At 38.4% G+C, this 12,365-nt stretch overlaps 1 protein-coding gene and 1 long non-coding RNA gene across 2 annotated transcripts in view; both read left to right on the top strand.

Annotated features, from left to right (window-relative positions):
- Positions 1-3,627: 3,627 nt before the first annotated feature.
- Positions 3,628-7,978, top strand: LOC141753201 (uncharacterized). Its single transcript, XR_012590415.1, has 2 exons — positions 3,628-4,186; positions 7,804-7,978. It is a non-coding gene; the product is annotated as an uncharacterized LOC141753201 (long non-coding RNA).
- A 2,776-nt stretch (positions 7,979-10,754) lies between these two features.
- Positions 10,755-12,365, top strand: part of uvrag (UV radiation resistance associated gene) — a 104,305-nt gene continuing 102,694 nt past the window's right edge. Inside the window, exon 1 of the mRNA XM_074612073.1 lies at positions 10,755-11,063. Coding sequence (XP_074468174.1) covers positions 10,944-11,063 — 120 coding nt within the window. The 5' untranslated portion in view covers positions 10,755-10,943. The remainder of the gene's footprint in view (positions 11,064-12,365) is intronic.

The following is a 12,365-nucleotide window of genomic DNA, read 5'->3' as shown; positions in this document are numbered from 1 at the left end:
TAATTGAGCCAAAGACCCAGGTTGTCCCCACACATGCATGCATTTCTACTGTATGAAAGCCAAAAGTGAAGGAATTCTACAGGGTGGATATATATATACATATATTATGAATGCACAGGACATGTGTGATTGTATAATGCCATAAAGTATTAATTGTATTCTGTAGAGAGGAACAAGGCTGTTGTAGTGTTTGTCCCTCAATGGATATTTCTGATGCACTTTTTGTATTGCTGATTACCTTCTGAGGTTTTTGTGCCTTCGATATGAGAATTTTCCAAGACGGGTCGTTGTGCTGCTCGGCTTGATTTCCCTTTCTTGTCCTACTGGTGTCCAGGTCTAAATGGGTGTATTTTTTGTCTATGCAAAAATTTAAAACAGTGATGTCTCATATCTTCAAGTGACGGTTTTGAGCTGCAGTTGAAGAAGATGTTTTGTGGGTGAAAATCCTGAATGTTGGATGATTCCAGTGTACAGTGGATCTCTTTGTAACCGTGCCATGGGTGATAATTGAAAAGGAAGGCATTATACCGGTCTTATTACTGGTATTATGTCGTGTTTGAGGGTGTCACTAGTACTTTTGTAAAATAAGAGTATGTGAGTATAGAATATATCCTGGAAATTATCAAAGTAAGTAAACGTGTGTCGTGTTGATGGGCAGTAAATTCTAAGATCTGAAGAAGAATCTCCTCTGGTTTCACCATTGTGCCTTCTTTATAAAGAGCAGTGTGATCCATGTGCAAGAAATTTGCAAGAAATAAACAGCGAGACCTGTCTATACGATGAATGGCATCATCTGTCTGCCGATATTTAAATTAAAACTTTTGTATGTTTTCAGAAGGAGATGTGTGTGTTTTTGGAAACATTTCCCCCCATCACTTAGACTGATTTCTAATTTACCTCACAGGATATTCATCATTTGATTAGGACTTCTTTGAGGCCAATGTAGGGCAAATATGTTCAATGTTATTCAACACGGTATTAATTGTCAAGTCCTAAACATACAAATGCCCCCTTGTGTAGCTGTAAGGCTGTTAAATTCATCTCATACCACATATGATACATACACCTCAGACACATAGTTAAATATCTGTTAAAAATAAAGCAGGATTTTGTAAAATGAAGGTGAATTACCTTTCCAAAAAAGCGCCGTTGGTGGTTTGCCACTATGGTTGGCCTATGGGACTAACTAGCGTACTGCTACTTCTGCTACCTCACTGGAAATTACAGACATAATCATTTCTACAGTAACACCCCTGAGAATAAGGTGGATACACTCTCCTCCCGCGGTGACTACGAGTAACTGCACCATACGTTGAAAGTTTTATTTTGAAAAGATTTACCAGAAGTGTGAGTATGCTACTACTCTGCTGCTAAAGTATGGATGTAACCTGCCAAAATAAATAAATAAAGCAAAACTAATATTACAAATAAATGTAGCCATTAATTAATTAATTGATCAAATGTGACAGAAACTGATATTACTGTTTTAATTGGCTTATTTATTTATTTATTTATGCTTCTGTTTAATTTTCCCTTTTATTTATTTATGTATTTATTTGTATTAATTTTGAAAATGTATATAATTATTTTTTTTATTTATTTGTATTTGTTGTTGCATTTATTTATTTAGACTATCACAGGGCTGACACATATAGAGACAGACAACCATTCACGCTCACATTCACACCTATGGGCAATTTAGAGTCAGCAATTAACCTAACCTGCATGTCTTTGGAGTGTGGGAGGAAACTGGAGTACCTGGAATTTATGTATTTATTTATTTATGCATGATTTACCCTTTGCATTTCAACGCTTAATTTATGCCCTCAAACTTAATTATTTCTGTGACAGCCCCCTCATTTGCATCATGAGGTAGAAATGCATGAAGAAATGTATAAAGAAAACAATACAGAAATAAATAAGGGGTGAAATGCAAAGGGAAAATTGTGCATAAATAAATAAATAATGCAAAAAAATATAAATAGATAAAAACAAATGCTAAAATAGATCAATAAAAAATAAATGCAAAAATACATATATAAATAAATGAAAGGGAAAATTAAACACAAGAGTAAATTAAGATAAATAAATAAAGATGCAAATTAAAACAGAAATATCAATTTATATCACATTTGATCAATTAATGAATGGCTACATTTATTTTTAATATTGATTTTGCTACATTTAATGTCACTTTGTGTATTTATTTATTTATCGAATCATTGATTGATTGATTGATTGATTGATTTTTTTTTATTTTGGCAGGTTCCGTCCTCCATATTGTTTATTTGACTCTTATGGTCCACCATGAACTACAGCATCTGAAATGGATGAATTGTTGAAATATCAAAGAATGCAGCCTACTGTTTTCCCTCAATTGATTTTGGAATTAATTGATTATTATTGATTCATAATACTTTTCATGAGAAAAAAAAAAAGTACTTAGTACTACTTCTAATTATAAAACATTCCTCATCTCTGTGTAATAACCACATCATGTGTTTTCCTACCGTAAATTAGTAATTTAAATTAGTAATACCATTAGTAGCATTAGTAGCGCGCTACTGTATAAAAATCGTGTTGATTTAGGTGTAACGTGTAAAAATAGGCAGGCATTCAGAGAACGAGCCCCGTCTGTTGCGCAATCACTGCGCGCTTGCATTTGTATAGCGGTCGGCAAGTCAACCAGTGTTCAGGAACACACCCCGTAACCGTACACATCGTTAACTCTGAACATCATCCGTGATCAACCTGCCGCCTCCTCTTGGTATCACCCGAGGACACTTTGTGCACCTCATCCAGTGATTTCACTTTGGGCAGAAGGACCTGAGTCCTCATATGTAGCCCAGGTAGCAAGCGTTCTGAATGCCTCGAAGTGTTAAAGAGACTGAGGAGTATTTATAGACGATTGACAACACATCATTCACAATCACGGTGTCGCAAAATTTGTAAATGGCTGTACATTATCCCGTTTAATACACGACTACTTAGTGAAGAAATCAATATTTTGACACAAAAACGGTCCTCCCGAATCCGACATCTGAACTGCGCTCATAGCAACGGTCTGCTATACATAGCAACTGTCTGTTAAACAGAAATGACAGACCGCCGTGATTGACCAATCAGAATCGAGTATTCCACACAGCCGTGTAATATGATGTAAAAGACTTTAATATCACTACAAACACCTAAATAAGGTGACAGCTGGCTTGAGGGAGATCAGCTGAACGTTGATGTAAGGCAGTAGCCTAAATCAACCACCAGGTGTAGCTGGTGCGCTGTAATCGCCATCCAGAATTGAGCAATTGTCCATGTTTGTCCCTTACAGGACACCGTAGTTCAGTAGTAGACAGTGACATGTCAGATGAGAGGAGCTGCTGTGATTGGCATTAGGCTGCTGAAGCTTCCCTTAACTCCACCTGCTGCTGGCTGCAATATTTGGTCATTAGGCTGCTGATCAAAGTGAGCATGATCGGATTATTTGATTGCTCCATTTGATTTGACTGTAATTTAGTGCTGACTGTCACTGACGTCACGATTCTTGTGGGGACACTTATCTTCCGTGATGTCATGTTCGACGTCACACAGAAGGGTAGCAGTACTACATGTTATTGGGCGGGGCTTATGTTCCATGTCATGTGTGACGTCATGTGTGACGTCACGTGTGCTTACCAAAAAGTTTACTTATAGGACCCATTTTCTCTAATCTCTAAACTCTGAACATCTCTGTCAGACGCCAGAGACAAGGTTGTGACCTAGGCGGGTGCGGTCTACCTCGCCACTGGCAAGTTCTCTGTTCAACCCGAAAGGTTGAACAGAGGATCCGTGGCGAAACTGCCAGGCATGGACACACATAGTGATCCCCTGGCTGGTAGGCGCCGGGCCACAGCCATTGTTTCAGAGTCTACATGCCAGGCATGGGCGACAGCTCCACTGGCAGGTAGACTCCAGGTGATATTCAGGGATTCAGAGCGTTAGTAATTCGAAGGAACGCGTTATAACTGGAGGGAAAGAGTTAGTAACTGGAGGGAACGAGTTACTAACTCGAGGGAACGAGTTACTAACTGGAGGGAACGAGTTAGTAACTCGAGGGAACAAGTTACTAACTCGAGGGAACGAGATACTAACTCGAGGGAACAAGTTACTAACTCGAGGGAACGAGATACTAACTCGAGGGAACGAGTTAGTAACTCGTAATTTATATAATTCTTTTTGCATTTATTTGTATTTATTTTGCATTTATTTATTTAGACTATCACAGGGCTGACACATATAGAGACAGACAACCATTCACGCTCACATTCACACCTATGGGCAATTTAGAGTCAACAATTAACCTAACCTGCATGTCTTTGGACTGTGGGAGGAAACTGGAGTACCTTAGGAGTTATTTATTTATGCATGATTTACACATTTATTTTTAATATTGATTTTGCTACATTCAATGACACTTTGTGTATTTATTTATTTATCGAGTCATTTATTGATTGATTGATATTTTTTTTATTTTAGCAGGTTCCGTCCTTCATATTATTTTTGTGACTCTTGTGGTACACCATAGGCTACAGCATCTGAGATGAATTGTTGAAATATCAAAGAATGCAGCCTACTGTTTTCCCTCAATTGATTTTGAAATTGATGATTTAATTGATTGATTTTTATTGATTCATAATAAATAAATACTTTTCATGAGAAAAAAAAAGTGAAAGAGGTTGTGACATTATTTATCGAGTTTCAAGTTTTTATTTGCAAAATGTTAGCCTGTAATGTCAGGTTGATGTCCCTGAATTTATGTGAGGCACTTGGTTTGGATCTAAAGGGTTGCATGTCACATTTTCAACCACTAGATGGCGGTGTAAGCATATTTCAAATTGGGAGCTTGTTTCTGGCACTTTAGGGTCAACTGAGGTAATCAATGAGGTATAAAATACAGGTAATGCACAAAATGGAGATGATGTACTTATTTTTTTTCCACAATATTTTATTGAATTTTCAAAATCAAAATACAACACAAAAACAGAAATCACGTGACAGCAAGGACAAACACGTGTAGGTCGCAGACCCCAAGGGTTGGAAAAACTGAAAAAAACAGCACGGTATGTAGATCTATACATTACATGAAAAGACATTATGCAGAATTCTCAGGGCTTGGATGTATTATACAAATCAGGGAATACACAGCCAAAGCAAGGCAGTAAAATGCCCAGAGAAGAACTTTAGACACTCATGGGGGCACTGGAAGGGCGCCAGTCCACAATGCAATGCCCCTACGTATTAAATGTGCTGTACAGTTTGGGAGGTGGTTTAGAAAAGGTGCCCACAACTCATCGAAAACCCTCTTATTCCCCTTCAAGACTGAGCTCAAGCGCTCCATTGGCAAAACTTTAAAGATTTCACCATACCACTGGTTAACAGTAGGAGGTCTGGGCTTAACCCATTGGAATAGAATGCATCTTTTGGCTGATAGGAGAAGCTTGTTCAGAAGTTTTTGTTGGTTACTTGTCAAAGAGAGCCCTTCCCCTATAAGATGCAGCAAAAACAGACCAGAATTCATTTGTAATTCCTTATTAAAAATAGAGTTAAGTTCCTGTGAGACTTTCCCCAGAAATTAGATATCAGATGGCAGTCCCAAACGCAATGTATGTAAGACCCAACCTCTCTTTTGCACTTGACACAAAGGTGTCAATGATGTAGTAGTAATTATAAAACATTCCTCATCTCTGTGTAATAACCACCAAGTGTGCATCATGTGTTCTCCTACCTTAAATTAGCACTGTGTTCAGCTTCCATTCAAGGCGGAGGAGCTAGCTTAGCAAAGTAGCATTAGCACTGCACTGTATCCCGTGTCCATTCAAGACGTGGGACCAATATGAAAAGCCGTTTGAGCATTTATTCCATATCCTTGATATTAGATGTCAGTGTCCTCCACTAGTTTGGTCTTTGTCAGCACTAGTTGGCCATTTTGTCTTACTAGTTGAACAAAAACTCTTACTAGTCACTGTTTTTCAGCAACTAGTGGCACTTTTATCCAACTAGTTCCAACAGAAGCCTTACTAGTGAGACTGTGCACCACACTAGTAGGACCAAAGCCCAACTAGTAATGCTGACAGTCTTACTATTTAACTAGTAAGATCAAAAAGGCTTTAACTAGTTTACTAGTGAGCATTTTGGCCCTCACTAGTTAACTAGTGCAGGAAATTGTAGGTCACTAGTTAACTAGTGAGGTGAATATGTCCTTTACTAGTTAACATGTCAGAGCTTTTGCAGCTTACTAGTTGATTAGCAAAGTAGCATTAGTAGCATTAGTAGCGTTGTTTTTAGGTGTAACATGTAAAAAGGCAGGCATTCAGAGAATGAGCCCCGTTCTGTTACGCAGTTTCCTGCGCGCTTGCATTTCTATAGCGGTGACAAGGTCGGCAAGTCAACAGATCCGTTCAGTGTGCGCGGGGGGGCTGAACATCATCCTGCAACTTATCCGATACCTGGAATCACCCAAGGACACTTTCTGTCCCGCGTCCGGTGACTTTCCCCTGGGCAAAGTAGAGAGAAACCAAGTCCTCGTATGTAGCCCAGATAGCAAGCGTTCTGAATACCTCGATCTGTGAAAGGGAATGAGGAGTATATAAAGATGATTGACAACACATCATTCACAATCACGGTGTCGCAAAATTCGGAAATGGCTGTAAATTATCCCGCTTAATACACGACTACTTACTGTAGAAATCAATATTTTGACACAAAAACGGTCCGCCAGAGGCCGACATCTGAACTGCGCCCATAGCAACAGTCTGCTATACAGAAATTACAGACAGCCGTGATTGACCAATCAGAATCGAGTATTCCACACAGCCGTGTAATATGATGTAAAATACTTTAATATCACTACAAACACCTAAATAAGGTGACAGCTGGCTGGAGGGAGATCACCTGAAAGTTGATGTAAGTCAGTATCCTAAATCAGCCACCAGGTGTAGCTGGTGCGCTGTAATCCCCATCCAGAATTGAGCAATTGTCCATGTTTGTCCCTTACAGGACACCGTAGTTCAGTAGTAGACAGTGACATGTCAGATGAGAGGAGCTGCTGTGATTGGCATTAGGCTGTTGAAGCTTCCCTTAACTCCACCTGCTGCTGGCAGCAATATTTGATCATTAGGCTGCTGATCAAAGTGAGCATGATCGGATTATTTGATTGCTCCAGTTGATTTGACTGTAATTTAGTGCGGACTGTCACTGACGTCACGATTCTTGTGGGGACTCTTATCTTCCGTGATGTCATGTACGACGTCACAGAGAAGGGTAGCAGTACTTCAAGTTATTGGGCGGGGCTTATGTTCCATGTCATGTGTGACGTCATGTGTGACGTCACGTGTGCTTACCAAAAAGTTTACTTATAGGACCCATTTTCTCTAATCTCTAAACTCTGAACATCTCTGTCAGACGCCAGAGACAAGGTTGTGACCTAGGCGGGTGCGGTCTACCTCGCCACTGGCAAGTTCGTTCAACCCGAAAGGTTGAACAGAGGATCCGTGGCGAAACTGCCAGGCATGGACACACATAGTGATCCCCTGGCTGGTAGGCGCCGGGCCACAGCCATTGTTTCAGAGTCTACATGCCAGGCATGGGCGACAGCTCCACTGGCAGGTAGACTCCAGGCGATATTCAGAGGTTCAGAGGGAGTTAGTAACTGGAGGGAACGAGATACTAACCGGAGGGAACGAGATACCAACTCGTTCCCTCCAGTTACCAACTGGAGGGAACGAGTTAGTATCTCGTTCCCTCCGGTTAGTAACTGGAGGGAACGAGTTAGATAACTGGAGGGAACGAGATACTAACTGGAGGGAACGAGTTAGTATCTCGAGGGAACGAGTTACTATAATATACTTTAATCTGCAACAATGCATATTCTTTTATAAATTGACAAAGTTTTGGATGAAATCTTAATTTTCAAAGTAACCATACAGCAATAAAAAAAATGTAGTGGAGTAAAAAACTGCAAAATTGTCTTTTACAATATTTAAAATGTGGTGGAGCATATGATATAGTACATGTAAATACTCAAACGTGCAGGAAACCAGCCAATTCTGATAAGAAAATGTTTTTTAAAAATGTTTGATCGCAGTTTCAATGGTTTTTAATATGCTTGTTTTGTACACCAACAGGCCATTTACCAAACCATGCAGGGTCTGTTTCAAATGCAAAAGACAGAGGACTCCCAAAAGCAGAGAGCAATCAATGCTTTTTGTAAAGTCCAATAATGGAAAGAGAACTCCTCTATGTGGCTGCTGCTGTCCCCTGGTGGTTGCTTAATGTTCTGCACTCAGGGTGATCAAGGCTTCCACAGATCATTCATTTAGTAGAGTAGTAGAGTTTGGGGATCAAGCAGTGGTGGACATTAAGTACATTTACTCAAGCAATTTGAGGTATGTTTTAAACATTACACTATTCAATACTTCCACTCTACTACATTTCAGACGGAAATATTATACTTATCGTATAACACTGAAAGTTGTAATTTTGCATTTGCTGATTTACTTAGTGAATAGTATCACCTCTATACCTGGGATCCAGGGCCTTTTTTTCCTTCCCCAGCTGCTAGATGAGGAATAATGTAATGTCACTGTGGTCTAATGTACAGAAAGTATTCCAAATATAGAGAACACGATTCAGACATACTTTGTATATATACTTTATATACTTTATCTGCTGTAGCTTGTGAATTTCCTCCCAGGGATCAATAAAATGTTATCATAATATTACATCATAATTTATTTTTTTGGTATTATTTTGTATTATTAATCTCAATCTGCAAACTAACTAGGGTTATCAGACAAATGTAGTGGAGTAAAAAGTACAATGTTCGCCTCCAAAATATAATGGAGTAGAAGTATAAAGTAGCAGAAAAAAAACTCAAGTAAAGTACAAGTACCTGAAAATTGTACTTATGTACAGTACTTGATTAAATGTACTTAGTTACTTTCCACCACTGGTTGTGTCACACTCACTGATGTCACTGAAGATGCCCTTTTTATCAGCTGTTGGTTCATGGCCTAATGTTTGTGTACTTGGAGATCAGTGACATAAAGTACACGAGAGCCCCTGGGATACCCGTCAATCTCTAGATCTCCATCCTCCTAAATTCCTCACTAGTAGAGGTCAATTGTTTCAAAAGTCGCTTAAAGGGTCATTTAATTGCTGTCTTGTAATTGCTTTTCCCCATGTTGTCCATGTATCTGTTTTTATTTATTTTTTTGTTCCCACTCACAATGTTGATTGGTTACGATTGCCCAGAAGTCTCACACACACACACACACACACACACACACACACACACACACACACACACACACACACACACACACACACACACACACTTGTCTATTTTTTATATATTTATAGTATTTTTTATTGTTGTTATTATAAATTATAAATCTTGTCCAAATTGTTTGTTATCACTATTATGTAGTAATATTATTTCTTTATATTCATTTTGTCTCTAGGTGGAGGCTTCAGATAAGCCCAGTGTTTGTTTTTTTGCCTCTTCCTGCACTGTATATTATTCATTTATTTTTTTGTTATGTTGTATAGTCTTAAATTGACTAAAAAAATAAAAGATAGCCACTACAATATTAATTTGAATAGTTTTCAGTCACTTTTTATACTAGCTCTAATTGTGATTAAAGGTGAGACATTGTGGAAACCTTTCATACATTTTATGAACGGCCTGACTGTAGATCCCTGTGATCGGATAAGAATTGATGCTACCACCGTCACTTCTAGCTTATAATTTGTATCATTGCTGGAGCAGGATGGTTGTGAATAGGGAGATAGAACAGGATGATGACTGAATTGTATACTTCTTTTTTTTTAATTGATTGTGTGTTTTTGTATGTGTATGTACTGTGTGTGCGTATATGTATGTATATGTGTATACAGTATATACTATATGTATATATACAAATATTTAATTTTATTGTTTTTAATTTTACTTTTTTACTTATTTATCTATTTTTTATATGTAATATTTTTTCTCCTGTATATATACTGGCTTATTTTATATTAATATTGAAATAAATAAATAATTAATTTTTAAAAATATTTTTGAGAGTTACAAGTTCTTTTAACATGGTCATGGAGCATATATATATACTGTATATTTGTATTCTGGGGTATCGTTCCTATACAGAGGGTAGTTTAGTTTATTTATTGACTACACTGAGGGCGTTTTATATTTTTAATAATTTATTTATTCATTGTGTTGAGTTGAATGTGCTACTTATTTTGTACTGTAATTACCTTGTGCCTTTTCTACCTTTTTTTCTTTTCTTAAAGCTGACTCGGTGTAAACTGCTCAGAATTCTAATGTACTTAGGTGCAAATGGCAAATAAAAGTCTTGAATCTTGAAGTTAAGTTTCTTTGTACCGAGAATGTTATTATCGGGGACATTTGTGAATGTTTGTTCTGTTGTTTCAAAATGAACAAAAAAACAATAAAAGAAAAAAGGTAAAAAAAAAAAGGTGAGAAATGATCTGGGGTGCCACCATTTAAACTGTCACCTGCATGTCACGCTGTACTATGCAATTTCCTTATATTCTGCAGCTTTGACAGATTTCAACTGAGTCCCGCCCCCCCATCCTGGAAGACAGACAGGTAATACAACCAATAGAAACACGAGTTTTCAGTAGCAGACCCCGCCTTCACATGACGGACGTGAGTTTGAGCCAATCAGCAACCTCGGCGTCGTGCCTCCCAAACCGGAAACGGATTTCCGAACCAAGAGTAGCAAGAATACTTTGTTTACGTCCCCGTTGGTTAGCTGACAGCTGTTGTTGTAGCGCTAAAAAGCCGTGTCTGCGTGTCTCTGGTGGTCGCCTGGAGCTTCGTGTACTTCAACCCGGTTGTTGTGGAGGTCGTGGATGTGATGTTTTGTTGAATGAGCCGCTAGATGCCCGACAGGAGGATGAACTCCATCACCGGTCGGGTCCTCGCCATCCCCGCCGCTTCTGTCACCAACTCTGGAGCTTCATCCTCCAGAGCCTTACACGTAGAGCTCACCTCCCAGCAGGTAAATGCGTAAAACGCCTCTGAGCTCATGTTTAATACCAACATGCCTTCACATGACACACAGGGGAGCTTTGACTGTGTGTGTTATTTACTAGTTTCAGTTACAAACTGCTGCTTTGGAGGAGCAACGGCAGGCCTGGCAGGCTAGCTGGTTAGCTTGTAACTGCTAGCTAATGTTAGCTTACTGGATATTAATGGAGCTGGTCTGACACCTTAGACCAGGGGTCAGCAACCTTTACTATCAAAAGAGACATTTAGGCGTATACAAATTAAAAAAAAAATCTGTCTGGAGCCGCAAAACATTTGAGCATTGTGATGAAGGTAACACAGTTTATTGTATAGTATATAAGTCTAATGCAGTGAGGGCCAAAGTGCAAATGTAGGACTGAGTATTAGGGCAACATTGAGGGAAAAAACATCAGAGATTTACAGAATAAAGTCATAATATTATGAGAAAAAAGTTGTAATATTACAAGAATTAAGTCATAACTTTACGATAATAATTGTAGGCCCAATATAACATGTCTGGTTCTCCCTATCAAGATGTACACTGCTTTAATTTATTGAAGTTGACATAAATTGCACTCAGTTTCCTTAAGGTAAGTTATTTTCACACCTCTGCTGTGACTGTGGAGCAACATACTGTGAGGTTCTTTACTGCAGATACTTGGATTATTGTCCTGAAGTGGTCTGATGTAGGCTTATAGCTGAAACAAGTCCAAGATACCCCTGCTGCATATAGATGGTTGATGTGTGCAGATCAGGGGTTGGTTCTTGAAGCTGCACAATATACACATGATTCACAGTCTTAGAAGGACATCCAACAACGTGGATAGCATGTTTCTAACTAACTAACTAACTATAACTGAAAATGACAGAGATGGTAATGTGAGTGTGTGTGTGAGGGGTCCATTTTACAGTCTGAGATCGGTAGCCCTAATGCAGGGGTCAGCAACCTTTACTATCAAAAGAGCCTTTTAGGCAAAACAAACCAAACAAAAAATCTGTCTGGAGCCGCAAAACATTTGAGCATTGTGATGAAGGTAACACAGTTTATAGTCTTAAGTATATAGTATATGAGTCTAATGCAGTGAGAGCCAAAGTGCAAATGTAGGACTGAGTATTAGGACCACATTGAGGGAAAAAACATCTGAGATTTAAGGAATAAAGTCATAATATTATGAGAAAAAAAAGTTGTAATATTACAAGAATAAAGTCATAACACATTAAATTACTACTTTATAATATTATGACTTTATTCTCGTAATATTATGACTTTATTCTTGAAATCTCAGATTAATTT

The sequence above is a fragment of the Sebastes fasciatus genome, chromosome 16 (assembly GCF_043250625.1).
Source record: "Sebastes fasciatus isolate fSebFas1 chromosome 16, fSebFas1.pri, whole genome shotgun sequence".
NCBI lineage: Eukaryota > Metazoa > Chordata > Actinopteri > Perciformes > Sebastidae > Sebastes > Sebastes fasciatus.
This window is presented reverse-complemented; position numbering and strand designations above follow the sequence as displayed.